Genomic DNA, 25,001 nt, shown 5'->3' with positions numbered 1-25,001 from the left:
TAGGCTAGCCGCTCCTATCACGAAAACAGCTTTGTCCAACACTTAAGGTCCGGCATGACCAGGTGGGTTAAGGCGTTCGACTCGTAATCTGAGGGTCGCGGGTTTGAATCCCTATCGCACCAAACATGCTCACCCTTTCAGTCGTGGGGCGTTATAATGTGACGGTCATTCCAACTATTCGTTGATAAAAGAGTAGCCCAAGAGTTGGGGGTTGGGTGGTGATGACTAGCTTCCTTCCCTCCAGTCTTACACTGCTAAATTTGGGACGGCTAGCGCAGATAACCATCGTAAAGCTTTGTACGAAATTCGAAAACAAACAAACAAACACTTAAAAAGAAGTAGCAAAATAAGCTGTCAGAACTGAAAGTAGGAAATGTGTTCAGTGATATCATGGTTCATTCAAAAAGACATTCGATTCATATAAAGTAAAATATTAGATCCCAGTGATTTTAAATCAAATGTTTAAATGAAAAGTTTATTTTAAAATAACATGCGAAGTCTTATAGATCTCTGATATGCTGAATTTTGCATTTCAATAAAAGGTAACACGCGAGTGCGATAGCTTCAAATTAAGTGTCACATTGTAAAGCAATATAAACATGATTATAAATTAGACATAGTAATAAATAACTGAATTTGTGCACTCTATATTTCTTTTTGTTCTTAAAATATTCATTTATCCCTAATTTTAATACAAGATCATCAGAGTATTGACATGTATCCATTAAAGCTGTTTTTTGAGAATTTTACTCAATGGTCTGTTTCGGTTTCAGAAATTGTTAATCAAGCCATTTGTTGAACTTTTAATTTGAAACTCTTATTTGTAGGGATAATCACATATGGTCAGGATTGCTATCCCTGAGTATTCACGGGGCCCAACATATATATATCTAAGTAGAGATCCTGACCAAAATCTAGAACCAAAATTCTTAGTCCGGTTTAGACCGAAAAAAGAAAGATTAGCTCTTCAGCATAAATACCCTATCTGCTTTTCAAGAGGTGTTAGATTCGGAGGAGAATGAATGTCCTAATATAGTTGTCTGTAATCTTCTTTATGTATAGAATCAAAGCTACTTTTTTCAAAGAAAATTCCCAAGGACATATTCTTAGTACGCGAAAGAATTTATAAATCACCCAAATAGAATTTAGGTTTAAGGTATAATTCCCATTGGTAACATAAATGTTGTCGTACAGTTTTATATGATAAAATATTATATGGTCCTCGTAAGTTTGTAACAGTTTGCAGTTGGCATTTGTCACACCTCGTATTTGAATTTGATAACTGATGGGATACTCTTCACACATATTCCTCTGTACGAAATTATTACAAACGGATATTAGTAAATGGATATGGAACCCATAACAATATGGTTTACGTAAATTACTGAACTTTTTTTTAGAGTCATAACCTTTCCAAAAACAAGAAATATTGCAACAAGATGCGTCTTCTTAAAAATACCTTCTTTGGTTAACGATTCAAGTTTTGGTGGTTTGTTGGTTTAACGACTATGAAAGTTGATAATAGTCTCAATAAGATATAGACTAAAACTGTAAAACCTCCTTATGTCCAGTCAAGAAATGGGGATTTTTTCCTATGAGTCTGGCTAGTCATAGATATTATTTAGGAAGTATGCCTTTGGCTTCTCTTTTGAATTTCTTCCTTTCACAAACTCTGCATGTGATAGAAATGGGAAATATGTAATATCTTGAAGGCAGCAAGTCTAAAGAATAATGGTCAAGCATTTAAAGGCTACATAGGCTCTAATATTTTATAGCTGCACACAAAAGCAATGAAAGGAAAAGGGGATCCAATTTGTCCACTGGATTATTTATTGGGACAGAAAAAAATTCTAACACGCGACAAGCAAAACTCAGAAAAGCTCGGCATGGCCAGGTGGTTAGGGCGCTCGACTCGTAATCTGAGGGTTTGAGATTGGAATCTCCATGATCACTATTTGAGCCGTAGGGTCGTTAAAAAGTGACGTTCAATCGCACTATTTTATCGTAAAATAATAGCTCAAGAGCTGGCGCTGAGTGGAGATAAGTAGCTGCTTTCAATCTAGTTTTACATTTCTACATTAGGGACGGCTAGTGCAGATAGACCTCGAGTAACTTTGTGTGAAATTCAAAAACAAATAAAACTCAGAAGGATTAAAATTACATCATTTTACTCCAACAGAAACTCTGGAATACACAGTGGAAACATAACCCTGCTTCAAAAACTAGTGTTATTCGATTAGATGTCTCAACATAAGGTATATTATGTAAAATTGTTAAGGTATTACTCTTCATACAAATCAGAAGTATGAGAGTTATATGCTCTTGCAACGAAAAGGAAGGAGTTGATAGGTTACTCTCATGGTCTTTACCACTTTTGCGTATTATAATTTATCTATGATGAGACTTCCATTTATTAGGTTGCGTACGTCAAGTATTATGGTTTCAAATAGCCTGGAATTTTAATTTAAATTTAGAAGTTAATTTAATGTTAGTAGATATAAAATTTTTAATATTTGCAAATACAATTGCCACATTCAGTTTTCTTTCTTAACGCAATTATATTTAAATTTATAAATAACAATATAGTTTCTAACTCCAGTTATTACAAAAATAATTAACATACAAGAGTTTTACAACCTTACAATCAATATTATCCGGTCTGTAACTGAATACTTTCTCGACGATTTACGAGGTGCAGATTACTTTTATGTTGGTTCACAGATACACTTCAAAGGTATTTTTCACAAGTGAGTTTTTCCGACGAAAATATCTAACATTTTTTGTAAAAATACTAATGTCAGAAGTTAATTCACTAGAGTTTGTAATGTTCAAGGTCTACGAACATTCTTGGTTAAGCATCTGTAGTTTTTCTATCAGTAAGCGTTTGCCACAATTACAGCCTTCGAAACTAATAGTATACTGACTATCGTGACCCAATAATATTGTACTGTATCTCCGCATGTTGATTTATAAACTTTAAGGCGATGTTCTTGAAAGTTCACTTGGCAACAATACTGGCAATCACTAATATTACATACACCTTGTATATTGTTGATTATTATGCATTTCTAAATATATATTAAGCTGAACCAAACATAGATATTAAAATAGACATATAATATTAAATCCGTTACAACCATGTACACAAATTGAAAAGGTAAAAAATTTACGAAAATAGATCTACAAATAATTTAATCACTACCTCTGAAACATCAGGGCATAAATATTTTAAATTCCTGAATTTGGCATTTATAGGAAAGTGGGTATAAATTAAGATAAGAACTACCAGCGTGTAAAGCCAATGCTTCCCATTTTTGTGTTTAAAGATCCACCAGATAACCTCGCGTTTTATCATTTATGTAAATTTCTCCTCTAAGAAAATTATTATATAGACGATGGTAATTACACCTGTGGAAGAATATAAAATGCTAAGAAGGTGAACGGAATGAGAATCTTCACTTCTCAATAGTGTTGGATGACAAAATAAGCCTTCTATTTTGGATAAAATATTTCTATCTATTCAAGATAAGTCAGCAGTCGCGTCTAGTTCTCTTTGAATAACAATAATGTGACATTTCACATGTAGTCATATCAAGTAACTCGTTAGGTATAAGACATTGAAGTGAAAGTGAGACATTGTAATTTGTTTTAAAGTCCCACTTAATTTGTCCATGTGTTAATGTGACTACAAAAAAGATGAAACGTCAGTGCTTAATAACAACACTCACGATGCAGTTCTTCAAGTGAAACGTATTCACTGACAAAAGTTCAAAAATTTATAATAGATTGGCAACACCATCACACTTGAACAGCAAATCCAGAGAATGTCTATTTCACCTGTTAAAGAAATGCTGGCAATCAGTTGATTCTAGTCAAAAATCACTAAACAGACAAATTGTGAGGAATTGTGAGCTGTCAAGACCAAAATATCGTTTCTGTGACTCAGAAACTGCTCAAATATCATAATTGTTTCTCCTTTTTAACGAATCACTTCGGTATTTGTTCTAAATGAAAACGTGTTGGTTTTTTTATTCTTGCCCATCAGTGCCATAGTGGTATGTCTGCAGAATCACACTGCTCAAAACCGGGTTTCGATAATCGTTGTGGACAGACTCCAGGAAGTCCATTGTGTAGCTTTTTGCTTATTTCTACGGAAAAGTTACAAAGTTAAACGTTATAATTGCTTAATTTTAACGAAATAATAAATATTAACAGTGAGTGTCATATGTGAAATTTGATCTTTTATAACACCTTCGACATTTTTTTGTCTCTTGAAAGTAGTTTACAGTTTTTAATATTGTGTTATATATTCCTTTAAGTATTTAAACAGAGAATTTTGTCCTTTTTGTTGTTTCTTTAGAAATATCAAAATATGTTATAACTCAGGAAAACAGCGGTAAGTCTTCGGACTTACAACCATAAAATTTGCGGGTCGATGCTCTTCGGTGGACAGAGTAGATAGGCCAATCAGGGTTTGTTAAAATTAACAAACTTTGATAACTTTATAAAATACAAAATTATAAGGAATCAACTGAGAACGTTATTTTTTTAAGTACAGTGGTACCAATACAGCTTTGGAATGTAAATATGTTGTCCTTGTGCATTTATGTTTAGGCAAATTAGTTTTAACCTGACTTCTTTCATCTGTGTGTTTCACGGACGTTAATGATGGCTCACTGTTTTATTAAACTTAAAGATGTTTCCAACAAAACATGAAATCTGAGAGGAAAGCACTACTATGAAATGATGAGACTTTCAAACTTTGAGAATCGACATCTAAGGTCTTTAATCTGTTTAATGTTTAAAATTACATTTTAAATTACAACAGTTTTCAAGATATTCACTCGGCCTTATTAACTACTCATTAATGTTTATTTCATACAGTGAAATATTGAAAGCCTATTCATACATGAACTTTATTTGTTTGCTCTATATCATAGCTTAAATCATTTAAAGTATTATAAATCGACGTAGTACATACTGATATATAATTGTAAAGAGCAACATAGGGAAATGACGCGTTTAAATAGTTAGAAAATAAATAAAATGCTTTGTTTTGTATTAATCCCCGATAGAGAGTTGCACATGTGTCGTATTACTCACATATTCGAAGGTGATGATAAGATAATTTTTATACGAGAGTGTGTGTGTTTTCTTATAGCAAAGTCAAATTCAGCTATCTGCTTTTCTAATCAGATAAAAAGTATTGTTATTTTTATTAATAAAGAGTTCCTGAAATTACCGAATACAAACTAAACAGGTTCAACTACTTTTTAGTACGTAAGCTCAATACTGGGAATATTTGTTTGTTTACTGAGTTTGTTTTGTTTCATTTAGAATAAGTAATTCTCACTTCAAGTTTATGCTTAAACTAGATTTTAAGACTGGGTAAAAGCTTTAGAAGTATTGATTTTCGTTTTCTTTCATGAGTAGTGCTTTCGCAGTACAATTTAACTTACAAACTAGTTTATTCCAAATATATCTAACATAATATCTGATATATCTGATATCATAATAACTGATATCTAACATAAGCACCTCTCTAATAATCGAAAGCTTAGTTGTGTTTTGAATACTATGCTGATATTATATATGTTAAGTGGTGCAGCTCTAAGTTGTAATTAGAGCATTATTTAACGCTAGAATCTTAATACAAAAGAATTACAAAACTATTTTTATGTTTAAGAATTTTGAGGCAGCGTAGACAAATAGTTTGATTGCTCAACAGAAAGCTAAGAAACAGGAAGAAACAAATCATCCGTACAACTCATAATTTTTGTTTATAGCCTTTGAAACTTGCTGTTGTTTACTTTTCATTCTTTATCTTTTCAAGTAAGCCCCTAAAGCAACAACTTCTGTACGATCCGTCTGACTTATCTTGAGTCACTGTTAGAACGAGGCGTGTCATACAAAATAATTTACATACACGCATGTGCACCTTATTTATATTTTATGCAATAAAACGTCGATAATAATCACGTATGGTAGTCACACACCTCAAGTAAACAGTGTTCCACATTTACTTCTATGATAATTTTCATAGAAAAAAAATAATTTAACTTCAGTAACATCCCTTTCCTGTATCACCTTAGGCAGTATCTTCTGTCATCTACATATACGTAGAGATGACGACTAAAATTACTTGTAACTATAGTTTGTAGCAAATAATGATTTGTGCATTTTCCTATGAGAGTTCCAAAATATCTGTGTACAGCAGAAACTATCCTTTAGTGTAAGCATATCTAATCAGTATAATAATAACTGCAGCTAAAAAAACTTAATCATACAGTTTATTCTAATTTACGTTATATTTAATAATAATTATGATGTTTACCTCGTGTTTGACTAGAAGCGTCCATAATCACAATCATGAGTTTCGAATACCGGTGAATAAATCAATACCAAATTAGAGTATCACTGCAACAAGCTCTATATCAATATGGCGAAAATTGTATATATTTATGATATCAGTTCGAACGTATAGATAATATGGAAAATAAGCAAGGTGATAGGTTTAACCTCGGCAACAAGTAGTGTGAGATGTTATATTTTCATATCTATTGCCGACGATATGTCTTGCTCAGTCTTGAGCTGTGCCAATTGGATGGGAGACAACAAACATAGCAGCTGTTGGAACGATATTGAAATTCGATAGAACGATTTATATTCAAGAAATGCTTTTTTTCTCTGTCTTCAATAATCTGTTGATATTAAAACAACCTCGAATGACTGCAGTCATAACTTCACAGACAGCTTTAAACCGTAGAGTAAACCTTATGCCTCTATGCCTTTCCTACTTATAAATATTTTGGATGATTTGATATACGTATGGCTCATTTGTTATTTTCTTGCTTTTGACGTTCAACTAGATAAATTTAAGGATCGACAGACTCTCATCAAAACAAGATGTTATTTTATTCCAAACATTTTGCAATGCATTTTTATTTTGGATTTTTGCTACTTCAGTCTTCAATTTATTTTTTTTTAATATTGAAGGTCGTCTCCTCTTGGCAATATTTTGTTTTGCTTATATTTAAGCACAAATGTACACAATTAGCTGTTTGTACTCTGCGCATCACAGGTATCGAAACCCAGTTTCTAGCGTTGTAGTTTTGCAGAGATTTCTCTTTGCCATTAGGGGGCCTTGATAATAGTGCAAAGTTTTACATTATCCATCATCAGGTACTTATTTTGTTCGTTTTGTGAGTGTGTGTCTATTAGAACAAAGTGAAATGTGTTTATTACCCAGTCATACAGTATTTAGTGATCTATAATAAATGCTTAATTTGTTGTTAGTCCTACTTTTATGTTCATATAAATTTACAATGTTGTCGTATATTTAGGTGTGGAAGTTAAACGATCAATCACATTTTTAATGTGTTTAAGGTTTAAGGATAAGGCTTGTCGATTTATAATGAAATAAAGAAACTTATACAATAACTAAGTTATTTGAATTACTTTCTTACTCTTGTTTTTCCATCAGTTGAAAACTATTAGAATAAAATTTTCGGATATTAAACAAAGTTTAATTGAATAACATTTCTCAGTAAGCCTAATATTTGACAAAGTTTATTGTATATCACTAAAGTATTCATTATTTTTGGATAGCCTTCTGATATACACACTAAAATATTTATTGCTATATGTATTTAAATTACTGTGTCTTTAGTGAGTAAGCAGCTCGATTTCAAGGAAACAAGTTAGATGTCCGCTTGAAATTAATAAATAGTAAGCAGATATTGAAGCAAAATTAGTGTAAGAGCAACTCCAACGGAGAAGCGTCAGTTTCAACTTAGAGTCAAAACACATTATAAGACCCAGCAGCTCGAAAAACTCGGCCCAAAATTGCTGCACCTTTTTGATTTTTTTCTGATACTGATTTGGCAACTGACTATATTGTAGTTAATGTCCATCGTAGGAAAGATACTGCATGAGTGTAATGGATCACAAAATGACAACCATGGTAAATATGGAATGTTTCTTTCTTTGATTTCTTGTGTACATCACATACCCTGGTACTACTGTTTCCAGGCTTCCTGGTATCAAATTTAAAAACTGAAAGTTGTGTAGAAATCAACTATACTGTTTTTTAATACTTACTGTTGAACCTTTTTGATTGTAAGTTTCATAATTTTGTTTTGCTAAATTTTTAGAAAAACATCCTGGGTTTTACGGCCGTGGGTCTTAAAAACTTCTAAGAACGAATACCTATTTGTTCTAAAATTTGTTAAATCCCTAAATCTTACTCTATTAAGGTTGCCATGTAATTAGTGATTCACATGAATGTATTAACAAGATTTCCACTGTCTGTCGTCTATCAAGCGAAAGTACAAGAAACGAACAGGCTTGGAGAAATCAACGGGGTTAGATAAAAAGTGGATAATTAGAAACTAATGACATATTATTATACCTTGTACAAGGTAATATTGGTCTGATCATATTCAAACATTTTCAATGATCCAATTACTTAAAAGTGTAAAGAACACTGCTGTACATACAAACAAGAGAAAGTTATGTTTTTTTAAGTCGCAGCTTTGTTGTACATAAATATTAAAACTCAAGAGGTATTTAGTTGTCTAAGTTGTCAAAATAAAAGCATTCATCTACGTTGTTATTAGTATAAATGTTAAAAATTTTATATCTAGTTTAAAGAACTTTGTCATTTTTAAACAATGTCTATAAGACTGAGATAAAGATATATGAGGGTTTGTCATTTGCTTATGATGAATGAGTAAGAAAGATAACATAGAAACAGTAGTCATGTTATTTTCTTCAGAACTGTTTAGAGGTATCTTTAAACAACTTATTATGTCTCAAATACCATTAACCAAGATTTAAAGTCTACGGTTTTGAAAGAGATGGAATTTATATTAGCATTGTGATATTCATGGCTCTTTAATACCTATTTCATCGCCACTTTTGTATTGTAAGTTTAATTTTGAAATTACTCAAAGTGTAAACCCATTTCACCAATTATTTTTTTTACTCATGCAGTAACACCTAAAATATTAAACAGTCAGATTCTCACATTCAAAAGTGTGACTCTAGTGACTAATTAGCAAGATTATCTTTCGATCTGAATTTTTCTTATATTTTTGTATCGCTTTCCAAAAACCAATCTTGTCACTGTCATACGAAAGTGGCTGCCTTTCATTGTTATTTGAAATTTTAATCTTCAATCAACAAAACTTAATAAATCTTTCTTTAATGACACTAAACCTTCATACTTAATTTGACTAAAAGTAAATTGAAATATTTTAAGCTGTGTTTAACCTACATTATAATCATGATGGATCTTTGACCTACATTCACCCTAAGTAAAATAGTTGTTCTTAGAAGACTGTCAAACATCATCTCAAAACCTGTTGAAAACTGTTCGAGTTATCCTAGTTGCATACACACAATTCTACAGGAGTGAAAACAATATCTTGTCGGAGGGCAGGTTAAAGAGATGTATGTTGTTGTTTAGTTAATAAGACATATTATTTTCAAAATTTCTCTCAACGCTACAAGAGAAAGCTATAAATGCGCCTAAAATAATCCATGGCTATATTTATTTGTTTGTTTGCTTGGAATTTAGCCCTTAGCTACACAATGAGTTATCTGTGCTCTCCCAACACAGGTATTGAAACCCATGTTTTAGCAGTTCGAGTCCGCAGACATGCCGCTGTGCCTTTGGGGGCTCTGTAGCAAGATAAAGGTCTTTAAACACATTCCAATCTTAAGTGTTTTATACAATATTTCTATGGTGTTAGGTCGTAGTGTGATGTTTAAGACAGTAGCTAATTTCGTAACTGTTACTTATTTATCATGATGAATTACGTTTTTATGAAATCTCCTTTGTAATTTTAAGCTTCTTTTTTGTAATAACTTATATTTTTAAAACTGTTTTTACTTCATAAATAATCATATTTTTGAGAATTAAAGTTATATTTTGAGAAAAAAATGTTAACGTGCGATATCGTTTTTATTTCCTTTTGAACTTGGAGAAGGCTTACTTACGTCAGAATCACTATCAGTAAGTTTTTTTTTTTGTTTGACATTGAATTCCGCGCAAAACTACACGAGGGCTATCTGCGCTAGCCTTCAATAACTTAGTAGTATAAGACTATGGGAAAGCAGGACTCGTCACCACCCACCGCCAACTGTTAGGCTACTCTTTTAACCAACGAATAGTGTGATTGACCGTCACTTTATAATGCTTTCACGGATAAAAGGGATAATATAATGTGGGATTCGAACCCACGACCATCAGATTATGGGTCGACCGCCTTAACCATCTGGCCATGCTGAACTCGGTAGTTACTGACTGCTGTCTTTCTTGATAGCAATATTTATTACATCTCCAACTTGATCTATTTTGAAAACTTGTGAAAACACTTTTCTGTAAACCTGGCAAATTAAAAGAATATTCACAGTAATATTTGAGAATATACTTTGTGAAATCATTTTGTTTCACAGTATGTTTATAAAATGACATATATTTCTGAATAAGTTCTTCTCAACCATGTTGAAGACATGAAAATCACTTTGAACATATAACATATGTCAATATTAAAAATACAACTGAAGTAATTATGGTGAATTTATATGTTACAAGTTTACATAGGAAAAACAAATCTTTGATGTAAAAGTAAGTTATGAAAGGTAGGTGTAATTTGTTTTAACTTTTGCACAAAGGTACACAACGACTATCTGCTCTACCCGTCTCTAATTTAGGAGTGTAACACTATAGGGAAGACAGCCAGTCATCACCACCCACTGCTAACTCTAATGGGATTGACTGCCACATTAGAACGCGCCTATAGCAGAAAGGGTGAGCAAGTCTGGTGGGACCAGGATTAGAATCTACAACCCTCAGATTGCTGGTCGAATGCTTAAACAACGTGGTCATGCCGGGCCTTGAAGGGTAGATGTTAGGTTAACAACAGATATGTCGTAAGTCATACAATTATTAAGCAACATTTGTTTGATATACAAAAAGACCGCAGATTGAATGGAATATTCAAGCACGACGACGAAGTACAAGCTTCCACACTCGTCTCAAACAGATGTTATTTATCTATGATTTAAACAAGACAAGAACTAATAATGTCATGAATTAAATCCGACAAAATCGGTGTACTTATTTTTACGATAATTTTCCTCTCAGATATACATACATATATATATATATATATGTGTGAACTTTCTTATTAATGTAAGTTTCTTTGCCATCCACATTTTTATTTTATAAATCAAAATGATCGTAAAGAAAGTGCTGAAGAAAATTTAAGTATCAGGAGTTTTCATTGTCTTGAGGTAAGCTTGATTATTATAAAAAATGAATTGAATTTTAGATAAGTCAAATCAAATATCTCAGGCAGAAATGATGGGTCATACATAATAACTTGTTATCATCTGTGTAATAACTTTAGGTTATTATTTTATCTTGTTTTCATTTGTCCATTACTTTGTACGTTCGATATTGTTTTTCTAAGGTATAGTGAGTTGGCTATTACTTTATAAACCGTAGCTACGATACCAACAAAATTCGTAAATATAAAAGAAATGGTAACCAAATTTCTCTGTGAAATTATGAGACGAACAAGTACAGTAAAAATATTAAGTAAAAATATGGTACATATATACATGCATATATCACCAGATATTTATTATGTTTCCAATAGTTGCTAACGAAGAAAAATTTAAACATAAAAACAACTTCAAGTGAAAATCACTTATTTCCAATATGATGTGAAAATTAGTGATGTGAAAATCTCCCTGTGTCGTGATTCTATAAGAAAAATGAAAAAAGGACGTTTTTCCTAGCAACAATTCCTCAAAAACTACTTATAATACTTAAAAGAAATTTTTATTATAAGATGACGCAACAATCTATGTAAAGTATTTTGCGAAAAGAAAATCTCATCATCAGAAATATATTGTTTATATATATACGGTGCTAGATATACAGCTCTCTAACTTATTCTGATAAGAAACAATACTCTTAATCTCTGAAGTTTAACAATGTAAATAACACGTATCATCTCATCACTCATAAACGTCCTTTACTTACCTTAACTTTTCGTTTATGTTAGCCCCCCGCTAGTACAGCGGTAAGTTTAAGGATTTACAACCCTAAAATCAGGAGTTCGATTTCATTCGGTGGGCTTAGCAGGTAGCCCGTTGTGGATTTGCTAAAAGAAAAACACACGTTTATGTTCATTAACACATACTACTGTTATTTAATGTGTTGATAATTTAAATGCATTAACAAATATAATATATAAAAGAAAGTTATAGTGAGCTAAAGGATTATATCCTTCTCGTTTTACTGAATATCAACTAATAAACGGATTTAACAGTCAGAATGTAATTTGACTCTAAAATATACAGGACAATACATGTAGATTCAGAATTTTAGAACTCTACTGGCATAAATAGGAATACCTGCGATTCTATCCTAACAATATAATTATGTGATAACTACGACTGCTGCCATGTTTAAAACAGAAAATTTAATAAATTAAAGCACTTGCTGAGTACCTGCTGCTTAACATTCTTCTGGTCTTAGACTTCATTTCCAGAAACAAAGGGCAAGAAACTTTCAGTAATCTAAACACAATACCCTGTATTAGATATCAGGTCCATTTAATTCTATTTGGACGTATAACAAATTTTAGTTCTATATTTGTCATAAATCTGTTGTTCGAATACAATTTATGAAGAAACTACTTTCTCTTGTCAAGTACATAAGTAAATTTTTGGCCTATATCAAATGAAAGAGGAATGATTTACATGGCCCGGCATGGTCAGGGGGGTTAAGGCGTTCGACTCGTAATCTGAGGGACGCGGGTTTGAATCCCCGTCACACCAAACATTCTCGTTCTTTCAGCCTTGAGGGCGTTAGAATGTGACGGTTAATTCCATTATTCATTAACAAAAGAGAAGCCTCAGAGTTTGCGGTGGGTGGTGATGACTAGCTGCCTTCTCTCTAGTCTTACACTGCAAAATTAGGTACGGCTAGCGCAGATAGCCCTTGAGTAACTTTGAGCGAAATTAAAAAACAACAAACAAAAAATAATTTACATTGAAAATGTTTGCAGCTTACAAGATTATCGATGCTTATGTATTACTGATTTTAACTTATCACAAAGAACATGTGTTTTAAGTAAGTTATCATGCTCAACAAATTAACATTTTTAGTTGTATATACAACATTGTTCAGTTTAAGAGTTAATATTTAATTATTAGTTAGTTTCACAACAAGAATGTGAAACAAGAATGTTTAATATTTTAAAAGCAATAGTCATTATAAGTTTGTTACGTAAATTCGTACATGTCGTACGTTGTGTATGTAGAATATTTTTCTAATATTGTTGATATCTTACTCAAAACTTTTAAGCCTTTTCTTTATGTTTTATATTGTTATTACTAGATGGATAGATTTATACGTCGTGTGTTATAAATACCTGCAGGTACAGAGAGATAGTTGAATTTGTGAAAGTAAAATTAAAAGAATGATTATCAGTTTATCCTGAACAAATGATTTATAAAACGAAAGTTTCAGAGTTTGTGTTATAATAACAGAGACACACAAGAATAATTTGTCTCGTGACTTGTGTTCTTAAAGGTTAATTTTCAACAAATTTAATAATTGTCTTAGAAACTGTACTTTTGTTCGGTATAATTCCTATGTGGTTGCCGTATTTTTAAACACTTTAGTTTTTGAGTAAAAATGAAACAAAATATGCAGGACCTCGAACTCAAGTTCCTCTCGCTCGTTCGGCTGTTTCCGTGACGTTTTACAACTGAGACGTAATAGTTGCCAAACACGCTTCGTTGCGCGCCGACCATTTTGTTCATTTCAGTGCTGGTGTTTTATGTAAATCTATCGGTGCTTTTTCGTATTACATACTTTGTGAGACTATTTTTTGTCTTGATATTGCTACTTTATGTTTGTTTTATGATAAAATGGTTTACTGCGTTGCTTATGGTTGTAAAAACGGTTCGGCATCGGGTAAAAGTTTCCTTTCGTTTCCGTGCAAAGAGAAGGAACCAGCAAGGTGGCGACAGTGGGTGCAGATGGTCAATAGGAAGAACTGGACTCCTTCACACCATGCAAAGCTTTGTCAAGATCTCTTTGAACGCTCATGTTTTGTGTAGAATCTCAGTGTTTTGGATTCCGTGGGTTTCAAGCCAGGCAGGTTGAGACTGAAAAACCATCGGCAGTATACAGGATCATTCCCACCATCTTTCCTCGTGTAGAGCTGAGGACTGATTTCAGCCTGCAGCGTACAGGTTACACCCCTCTGAAGCCATCCCTTGCCATCACGAAAAGAACAAACTTAAAGGTATGTGTGCAGTATAAAGCGATAAACAATAACTAGTATAATATAATAATTTACAAAGTACAATTTTTTGAAGAATGTAACTAGACATACATATTTCATATTCATGAGCGTCTTTTGCATTTGTGGCACCTGAAAGTCAATGAAACCTTGATTTCCTAGTCAAGACAGTAGGTAAATATATCCCAAATAGAGTATATCCCAAGTTTAAAAGCTGGTAGATCATTTTGTAGATGTTTTTGCATCATTTTTAAATATGGAAAAGTTTGAAGAATTCCATTTTTGAAATTTAACAATTCAAGATAAATTGAAATAAAACTATGTCTTGAACATGTTGAAGTAATCAAGTACATGTTATGTATTAAAAAGAAATTGTAGAGTTGTAAAAAATCAAATATAAACTCCATAACATATTTCCATAACTCATCATAATAAAATTAATCTTAACACAGTACTTTGACATTGTAATATTAAAGATAAATCTCATAAACCTCATAAAGCATGTTGTTTTAATATATAATCTTATTTCTTCAGCTTTTAGAGGACGATGCTGCTGATGACACAATGCCTACTTCTGTAGAGGAAGATGTGATTCAGCCCACCCATGATGATGACTGCCATGACACCAGAGCTGACTCATTTCAGAGTGTGTCTGTTCAGACTCTTGTAAGTAGATCATGATTGTTATATTAAAATTGCACGTGAAATAATACAGACCATATTTGTTGTCATGAGTTAGGCTTACCATATTTCCACTGGAGGTATGACCGACTCGCAACCGACCTGGGCGCTATCAGTATCAGTCACAGTTCCGCTACTTTCGCTGGTGGAACTGTCCTCATCACTAGAGCTTGTCAGATCTGTGTCAAACGTAACTGTTCTAGGTTCGTTCAGAGTAGGTTCGAATTGATATGGCGCTACTCGACACTGTTCAGAACATAACGTCAAAACAGACTCCGCCACTGTTTCTCCGTATGCACTGGCCATGTTTATTTACGTTCAACGCACTGGCGTTGGCGGTTTGTTTGGCAACTATTACGTCACAGTACTTTTTCTACCGGCAAACGTAAAAACTAAAACGTTGGGATTGCCGCTCGGAGAGGGCTCTTTCTGCATCTAGTTCTATGTTTCATTTATTAGCACATATTTTTCATAAAAAATGTGAAACTGCAAAATTAATCAGAATGAGTTGTTCTTTTGACTGCAAAGTTTTCTTTTTTTTTTTATAAAATTCACCTTTAAGTAACTGAAACATTCTTTATGGATTTTAACGGAAAACAAAATTATTTATATTTCTGGATACAATTGTGGTAACCCACGAGGAAAAGTAAGTAAACACGAGGTAAACATCGCAAAGAAAATACGGAACATAAACTTTTTGAAATACTTAAGGAAAGGTAGCAGTCAGTCTCTCAGGAATATTACACAAATTCGTTAAAAGTATGCCACATTGATGTGAAGCAGTACTGAAATCCAAGGAACTGTTGAATAAATACCAATTTATGAAACTGGTTTGTATTATTATGTGTTTCATTTTTGCGTTCGATCATTGTATAAAAACTTGAATAATCATTTTGTTGGCTAATTGCAATAAAAAAATCTACTAAAATAAAGCAGGTGCAAAACACTTTTAATGAGAAAATGTAATTAAATAACGAAAAGCTCAAACAATTATCATTTGAGAATAGCTGCGGTCTTTATTCTAAAAAACATATAGTTTTCCATATTTTTTCTGCTATCTGATGAAAAATACAGAAATTAAGAGCATTTCTACGGGAGACCGCTTTTTACCACTTCTTGTGTATATTATCTTAAAATAAGTCGATTGTGTGCTGTTCGCTCATTATTGTAATTTATCGCCAACAAGTCACAAATACCTATTTTAAAGAACACTGACTCTATACAAAGGATGACAGAAATGGAATATTAAATGTGTCTGTTTTTGTTATTTTATATCCGTAAAATAAAACATATTTCGAAGCAAGTGGTATTTATCAATAAAGGTGACCGTGAGAGTTAAGTATATAGTTTATATTCGAATACCTAACAAAAGCTTTGTAATATTCTCGAATGCACTGTCTCTGATATTCATGATACAAAGTTTAATGTTAATTCGTTCTTTCTTTTCTTAATTAGTTCAAAACGTTTTCATAAGAATGATATAAATAAAGCTAAGCTATGTTCTAATTTTTGAAGCCACTCGATTTAGCAAAAGGCGTTCTCACTAAAGTATCTTCATAAATAAATATCCCTATCTAAACAGCATCACAAGCAACGTTTTCTATATTTCCCTGATATGATGATCTATGAGTCTTGAGTAGTAAACTAGAACGACGACTCGAAATCTGTAAACTTAGTCAAGGAATTTGTGTTTTTACGGAATGTTTATTGAAATAACAACTAACGTGAAGTATTTGTTAGAAGAAGAGTTTACTTTTAATAAACAAATAGGTAACAGAGCTATTCAATCAAGTAACGTGGCAAAATTAAATCACAAAAGACACTGCAAAATTTCCATCCAAATGATAGAGCCGAATTGAAGAGATAACCTTCAAACAACTTTATGAAGTATATTTCAGACATTTTAAATCTTACTAAACTCTATAACTACTAATAAAAAGCGAAAACATAAGCTATTGTAAGAAAGAAAGAACGTACATAGAGCATTACAAGTAATCAATCTGAAATAGCTTTATCCAATGGCTAATAATTATTTCTAGACTTTTTTGTAGTTTAAGATATATCCATTCTTACGGTTCTTGGAATAGCTCCGAGTTTTCTTTACATTTCACCATCTTGTGTCATTTCGCCATATCTAGGCTGATTTGATATATAATCACAACATAAAGTAAAAAGTTCACAAAGTAAAGACATTTCATAATACACAGTTGAAATCTTTATTTCAAATTATCAACGGTTGTAAAAATCAATGAACGTGTTTCAGTATTGTTTCATGTCATATCAAGGAGTATGAAAAATAAATAGTTAAAGTGTGTTATTTTAGCACAAAAATCACTTTCATGTGACACAATTTTACAATTCAAAAACAAAGATCTTTCCATCTGCATAATTCCTGATTTTCTTAAGGTCAGTTGGGTTTCATTGTGTTTAGTTACTTCAATGGTTTCTTTGAGATTTCTAACAGTTATACCATTTGGTTAAGGCAAAAGAACATTTTGTTCAAGAAATGATATGTCCATTGTAATTTACATGTTACACTAATGCAGAATTTTTATTTTTGTTTTAATATTCTATTGTGCTCAATTATTTTAAAATTTAAGTTCCTTCAACTTTTACCAATGTACAACTGACCACGTGCAGATTGAACTTGTTTGCTCCATTAGATTTATTTCATCTTTAGGTTATTTAGTATTTCACTGATCTTATTCAATGATTTCTGAATTGAAAAATAAAATTCATATGGCAAACCTGGGATAAGTGATAAAATACGATAATAAATAAATTTATGAGATTAATTACACTATATATGTTAAATTATAAAATACAAAATTAAAATATCTTGCAAGTTTTAAATTATTCCATTTTTTTATATTCTAAAAGCCAATAATTTTTAACTGTTTTAATCCTTTACTATTTCTTCCTCCAGCGTTGAACAGCAAAATTGCAAACGATATGGCAATCTAGTAGATGACATGACATATTGAGAGAATATCTACTGGTTTGGCATGCTAAGGCAAAAAAACTATAACAAAACAAACTTTAAAAAAATTTTTCCCGAGCTTGGTCATGTGTGATATAAAACATTTTTGATAAAACATTCTACTAAAGATGGATATCAAATGGATTTATTTTAAAACCATAATAATAAATTAATCTTTTAATGTGTAAAATTTTGGATATCTGCTTATATATCGTCATTTACATTGCCCTGACCATTTATTTGGTACCACTTTTTAAGTCCAATTCTCCTTTTGAATATCAGTTTTAAAATGGAACCTATCCATACGAACTTCGAGTGTATTGATACTTGGTAATACATCAGCACTGTTTTGTATATCATGGTATGTCCCAGCAAAGGTTGAGTGACTATCAATGATGTAAACTATGGTTGAAACTGTCTGTCGTATAGTGACATCATTCAATAATTTTTCTAATTTTATTCAGCAAAAATATGAATAAACAATCTGTCTTACACAGTCATGGGAATAATAAGTTTCCCGGTAGTATCTTTCAATACAATACAATTCTAGTCTAGTCTCATTAGATATGGAAACCGTATATCAGTGTTGATATTTTTCTTCAGAAATTTAAGTTTGTTTAAGAGATACCTAAACTAATTGCTTCTTCTAAGCTTTCAAGAACTGAAGTAGTATCTATTCAAAGCTATAAAATGCGATCACATTTCTTGTAAACAATATGAAAAAAATAGAGAGTAAAACATAGTATGTATGATGGAGAACTTTGACGGCAAAAAATGTAAAAGCAATTTTTCGTGACAGATGGCAAAAGTTCACATATGAGAGAAAATTATTAACTTTTGTTTCTTCTTGTATTTTTTTTTCGGGTAAAGCTACATGAAATCTATTTGCGCTAGACATTCTTAATATATCATTGTAAGACTTGGTGAACTCGTTTACCAACTGTAAGTCATTCTATAACGTTCCAACGGCTCAAAGGGCGATATTGTTTGGCATGATGGGAATTCAAACCCGTGCTCCTAAGATTACACGTCGAGCTCTTTAGCCACCTGGCTGTGTCGAGCGCACTAATTAATGACAAACTAGCATTTATTTTCAAAGTAAGCGTTTCATGAGCTACTTAGATATTTAAACAATACTATTAGGTGTTAAGTTTCAATTCATTTGAAAAGCTAACAGGGTTCAAGGTAGTATTGGTTAATACGGAACTATTTTATAAGCAATAGAAGTTAACATGTTTAAATGTGGATTCACTGTGTCATTTAAAAATTTATGACGTTCCTTGCAGTATGAAAATATGGCACACAGTATTGTCCATTTCTAACTCCCTGTAAGCGTTGGAAACCATAAAGGGAATGCTAATTAAAAATTATCTGAGTCATGTGATAACACTTCTATTATAAATAAATATATCTATAATACGTTGTAGTAAATACAAACTAATTATTTCTAGCTATGTAATAAAGATCAGTAGTCACTATCAGAATAAAATGGTATCTATTGTTTGTAAGAGTAATAAACTTCTGTGAATTAGTTCTGCCCTGTATTATGTATTTTCCTCTCACTGGCATCACCAACACGTTTTTCAAGTTTGTTACTGCGGCGAACAAAAGACTGGAAAATCGTGATCTACATAATATTTATAAATTATCAGTATAGATTGCTGATTTCTGCGATTCAGTTTCATTTGGTATTTTATTGCCAGTGGTCGCCAAGACTTTTCTAAAAGATATTACATTGTGACATTCAAACTTAAACCTGTAGCAGTTGATGAATAGAGGGGCCAGAGTCTACATGATTATATGTTGGATTACTTTTACTGTCGCAAAAGGTAAGCTTTATATAAATACCGTTATGGCGAAATTTAAAGAGGGAGCATTAATTGAAGGAAATATGGCATGTTAATTTTAATTTTATTGAATTGGAGAAAGGTGTCGCACGTTTCGCACTTCCATAATATGGGAAGTTCTGAACTGGTGGCTCCTCAGTGCATTAGCTGCAAACTTTTGTGCTTACAATGCTACAATTCAAATTTGGGTTCTTTACAAGGTACCCTACTTTGTAATCTTTTGCCATAAAACCTGTAACAACTTAACAACTGAATATTGTGGTAAATACCACTTATTTTTGAACTGTTCAAGGCATTAATAGTCTAGTACAATATTGATGCATATTAAATTTGAATTTATATGGAAGTGGATTGGAGATTCAATTCATAACGAGTTAATGATAATATATTATATGAAGAAAGAAGGTAAACATTTAATTTCAAGACACAAGTATTTCTTCTACTACTTGGATTGTTAAAAACATTAGTAGTTTAGTAGTATTCCATTTCTTTTGATAGGGACCAGAAGCTCAAGTAACTCCGAATTACAAAACGGTTAATAGTTCGGTTGAATAGTTTGATTTTCTAGTGAGAGTCTGTATACGCTGCTAATAATAAAAACATGTTTAACTCGACTTTCACAACATTGGTCCCAATTCTAACATGACCATGACATTATTCCTATATTACTGTTTGCATTTTTGTTTAGCATTGCCATTTTTACAATATATTACATTTATAAAATGTTTTTCATCACTTGATTTGTGGCACTCCCTCTGCTGAATGAAAGTTAGTGTTTTATGAGAATTTATGTAATAAAATTTAATATTATATGCAGTAATTTCTTTAACTTCTCAACTTTATACTTAATATAAGAATTGGATTCCTAAAGGCACAATTTGTATACCACACAAAGCATTGAGTATACTACACGTTGCAGTCATCCAATGCCCATCCATTGTTGTCTAGACCATCAGGTTCTTAAGCTTTTAAAAGGAACACAAACTTCAAGGGGTAGTAATACTATAGCTTACCATAGAAATATAAAAGTCAGTTAATAATACTCTTAAAAAAGCAGATACTATGTTTGAAATTTTATCATGTCTGTGAAATTGGCTGATACCGTTGTTCTGATTTTTTAGTTATCATGTAATAAAACAAGAAGCAGTGGATAGAAGAACAAGAAATTCGAAGTGTGCCATAATTTGTAACTCTGACATTATGTAGATTTTTTTATCAAGGAAAACACTGTCGTGTAAAGATAGGATGACTTATTGAAGAGGTATTTAAAATACTATTTTATTGAACAATATGTGTCATCCCTACATTGTCAGTTTTTCTGTCTGTGTATTATTGCTCTTATAGGTTGCTAACTGTAGCAACGTGAAAAGTGACATCAAACTTTCTACTTATAATGTGTAATTGTTTATTTCACTAAGGCATGAATTTCTATTTGTGACCTGTGTTTACCATAGTATAATTTCGTAAAACCTAATATAATTATGCATTGCATATGTTTTGAAGAGCAAATCTTATAAAAGATACAATAAAGATATTCGTTATTTTTAAGTGTTAAAATATTTTTTCAAAATAGTTATGCAAATGACTGATAAATCTCTTATTTGTTATCATTTATGATTTCTAATGTAGCTAATACATCTGTTTTGAATAATTTAAAAATAATCGATATTTGGACTCATAGATTTCTTTCAACAGTATGCACATGGTCTCATTTTGTGTTTGTTTTTGTCTTTTTTGTAATTGATATTCTTTAACATAAAGTTTCCATTGATAATCACTTAGAGAAAGGGGTTCGACAAAACGTCCTGTCTACCATTTCCTCAGTTGATTTTATTAAGAATCAAATCTTCAAGCAAAACAATAATATTGCAAACAAATCTCAAAAATTAGTTAATGATCAGCTCAACGTGCATATATGCCGAACATAGTTCATTTTTTCACTGCATGGTCTTTCCTCCAGATTTGATACATATATAAAGCAAGCAGCATGAATTCAGAATCTCACGCTATCAAATCTCTAACAAGAGTTCGGATGTCACAATATAGATAGACAATTACAAAGAAGAATTGTCAAATTCTAATATTTTTATGAAGAACTTTACTGAAGGTATAGCTTTCTGTACCTCTGCAGGACAGGTTCCAGATATTGGCTGCTGCAGTATACCAAATAACTCTATCCTACTTCAACTCACTACCTCATTGCTTCTAAATTCATCTTCACGTGAGCGTTCAGCATTTGTATTCTGCGTACACTGATTTAATAGTGACTTGAGGTGTACACAATCCGAAGAAAAATTTAGCTTTAATACATAGTTATTATGACACTAGTAACAACATTGAAACTGTTCATGTTCAAAGTTGGAGCTTATTAAAAATAAGTGCAAAAATATATTAGATATTTTCTGTATTAAGTGTAACCAATTTTTGTATGAAATAAAAATATTGGTGGATTTGATCGAGAACAAGCAAACTCCAAAATATTGTGAATATTGTAATTCTGATTGAAAAAATCCAACAAATATTAGTGTAACAAACTGGCAAGGTTGCAACTGCATCCTTTGAAAGGAAGAAAAATATTTAAGTGTTTATTCTACAAGTGCATGAAGACGGTTGTTTTAATCTATAGATTAGATATATGACAAAAAAGGAAGTGATAGAAATAGCTCTGAAGTGACAATGTGTTCAGTGTTGTACACCTATTTACCATCAAGCTACTGTTTTTCAATGACGATTACAAAACTACTTTAAAAGTGAATAATATTCTCTCATCTCTGAAATTTTTATTCTTTAAGTAAATTCATGTGATAATGTGATACGACTTTAACGTATTTTTATTACCACAATGAACATTACTAAACCTTATAACAATTTCATTCATGCTTAAAATGTAAAAACTAAAACTGTTATATCTATACATTTACACTTTTAAAATGTTAGATTATTTATGGATCTTAGTGAATTATATTTGTAAACATGTAACAAATATGTAAGTTTTAGATTGAAAACACAAAGTATGAGCTTAGACAACAATAGGAATTAATTTCGATTTACCATCAAATATTAAAAAATACATGAACTTATATTGTCTGTATTGTTATGTAGAATGCATGAATAATAAATTTGTATCATTAACTGTTAAGCTCAGTGATATACAAAATCCGTTTTTTATTTTCAAAGTACCCCAGACAGTTTCATTTATAGTTAATTATAAATGCAAAAATATCAATATAATAATATAATATGAAAAAAGATCAATGCCAGGAATGTGCTCTCTAATAATAATGACTCAAAAATATGATTTCATTCAAAGCGCCCACTTTTGTTGAAGACATAATCATATTATACAACCTGACCCTGGTATTGAAGACATATCCTTAAGAATCAGTTACACAATAGTGAATGCTGAAATTGAGTGAACGTCCTGAGACAGCGAATGTCTAGACGTTATATCATGAGAACCTGTCATCACATACTATAATTATACGGCTTGTGGTTACTATCGAAATTCTGTCATGTTTAATTGCGGCTCCAGACGGTTAGTTAGTGTAACATAAAGAAAGGCATTTTCAATGACTCTATCGGTTTACCAACAAGTTTCACAGTGTTACTTTCATAGATATCTGTGATATTTATTTTTAAATGGATATTTTGATATTGTATACATATTATGCTGTATGGAAATTGATGGCAATTTATATTATTAAATATTGATATTTCAAAGTACTTTCAACTTAAACAGTAGTGAATTAACTATAGATTTTACGGATTCACATAAAATATATCTTTAATCTAATAACATTACTTTCTGTTACGAGTAGCACTTTTACTTGGAAATTTGAAACTCTATATAATTTGTCTCTTTTCAATACAGTGCATCTAAAACACTGCATCACAAAGTTTTTGCTTCTTGAACACTGTTGGGTGTCCCTTATAGATTTTTGGGTGCTGATCATGAAAATCACATCCACATTTTCCAATCACGTACAATTTCATCGAAACCTTCAGTTTCATTTGGACATTGCTACAATGGGAAAACGATATCAAGGCAACTGGAATCCGTCAATGCTTGCTGACTACTGTTGGACACTGCAACGTGATGCACCGGATATTGAATACAAATGTAACTTAGGAGCAAAACACTTTTAATTATGTTGAACTTAATAGCGTATTAGAAACATAAATGCAATTAAATACGTTATTGCCAGTAAATAGTTAACTGTTTATTTCTCAGAGTTCCTACGTGATGAAATAAAACCAAAACTATATTTGTGCATACCCACCAGGTACCTGTCACAATCAGCAAACACTTTTCAGGAAGCAAAACTTAAAAAAAAATTGTTCTGAAGTGTAAACTATATACTTTACTATTTTTATAATATTTTCACTGTATTTGAAACACAAAGTTGTAATGACAGAAAGAATCAATTGCCAACATTCCATAACTGTTATAAAATGTTTTATTCAGATGACCGTGTGTCGTCAGGTGGTCAAGAAGCTTGATTATGAGGGTCGCGGGTCCGATACCGTTCAACCAAACATACTCGTCCTACAACTGTATGAGGAGGCATTATCATGTGACAATCATTTCCAGTATTTATTGGTAAAAATGTTGATTAAAAACTGTTGGTTGGTGGTGATGACTAGCTGCTTTCCTTGTAGTCTTCTGTTTGTTTGTTTTCGTTTTTTACATTCGCGCAAAACTACACAAAGGCTTGTTGCGCTAGCCGTCCTTAAGTTAGCAGTATAAAACTAGAGGGAAGGCAGCTAGTCTTCACCACCCACCGCTAACTCTTGGACTACTCTTTTGCCAGCAAATAGTGGGGTTGATCGTCACCTTATAACGCTACCATCGCTGAAATAACAAGCATATTGGTGTGACGGGGATTCGAACTCCAAACCCTCAGGTTACGAGTCAAGAGCCCTCACCATCTGACCGAGCTGGGCCAACTAGTCTTTCACTGTTAAATTAGGGACGGGTAGCGTACTTAGAGAAAGGTATTCCAAAAAAAAAAATGATTGAGCGTTAAACGTAAAGGAATGAAATCAAATTAGCAGCCAAACTTTAACTATACTTTTAGCACTACTGAAACGCTTAGACGAAATATTATTTCATTAGTAAGACAAACCGCATTGTTTGTCAACTTTGCGAAGAAAAGAAGG

At 31.9% G+C, this 25,001-nt stretch overlaps 1 protein-coding gene and 2 long non-coding RNA genes across 11 annotated transcripts in view; 2 read left to right on the top strand and 1 right to left on the bottom strand.

Annotated features, from left to right (window-relative positions):
* Positions 1 to 25,001, bottom strand: part of LOC143252831 (uncharacterized) — a 119,899-nt gene that overhangs the window by 38,244 nt on the left and 56,654 nt on the right. The window contains exon 2 of one of the 3 annotated variants that reach the window (XR_013029179.1): positions 12,059 to 12,179. The exons of the other annotated variants lie outside the window; for them this stretch is intronic. This is a non-coding gene — a long non-coding RNA (uncharacterized LOC143252831). The remainder of the gene's footprint in view (positions 1 to 12,058; positions 12,180 to 25,001) is intronic. 3 annotated transcript variants of the gene reach the window in all.
* Positions 1 to 25,001, top strand: part of LOC143252833 (uncharacterized) — a 63,260-nt gene that overhangs the window by 30,746 nt on the left and 7,513 nt on the right. For 2 of the 7 annotated variants that reach the window (XR_013029188.1, XR_013029183.1), the window contains exons 1-2: positions 19,683 to 19,823; positions 20,963 to 21,102. The exons of 1 other annotated variant lie outside the window; for it this stretch is intronic. This is a non-coding gene — a long non-coding RNA (uncharacterized LOC143252833). Of the gene's footprint in view, positions 1 to 19,682; positions 19,824 to 20,962; positions 21,103 to 24,306; positions 24,442 to 25,001 lie in introns of those variants that run through there. 4 more of the 7 variants (XR_013029189.1, XR_013029187.1, XR_013029190.1 and 1 more) reach the window with 4 other exon arrangements.
* LOC143254588 (uncharacterized) lies at positions 13,772 to 15,733 on the top strand. Its single transcript, XM_076509741.1, has 2 exons — positions 13,772 to 14,336; positions 14,868 to 15,733. The coding sequence occupies exons 1-2, from the start codon at positions 14,136 to 14,138 to the stop codon at positions 15,012 to 15,014; spliced, it is 348 nt and encodes a 115-aa protein (XP_076365856.1). The 5' UTR covers positions 13,772 to 14,135; the 3' UTR covers positions 15,015 to 15,733.

This window comes from Tachypleus tridentatus, chromosome 6 (assembly GCF_004210375.1).
Source record: "Tachypleus tridentatus isolate NWPU-2018 chromosome 6, ASM421037v1, whole genome shotgun sequence".
In the NCBI taxonomy this organism is placed as follows: domain Eukaryota; kingdom Metazoa; phylum Arthropoda; class Merostomata; order Xiphosura; family Limulidae; genus Tachypleus; species Tachypleus tridentatus.
Note: the sequence above shows the minus strand (reverse complement) of the source record. Positions and strands in the feature narration are given on the sequence as shown.

Excerpts from the sequence above, each read along its gene's own strand:
- LOC143254588 (XM_076509741.1), top strand. The coding sequence starts at position 14,136 with ATGTTTTGTGTAGAATCTCAGTGTTTTGGATTCCGTGGGTTTCAAGCC. Across the intron at positions 14,337-14,867 it reads CGAAAAGAACAAACTTAAAG|CTTTTAGAGGACGATGCTGC; the intron begins GTATGTGTGCAG and ends TTATTTCTTCAG.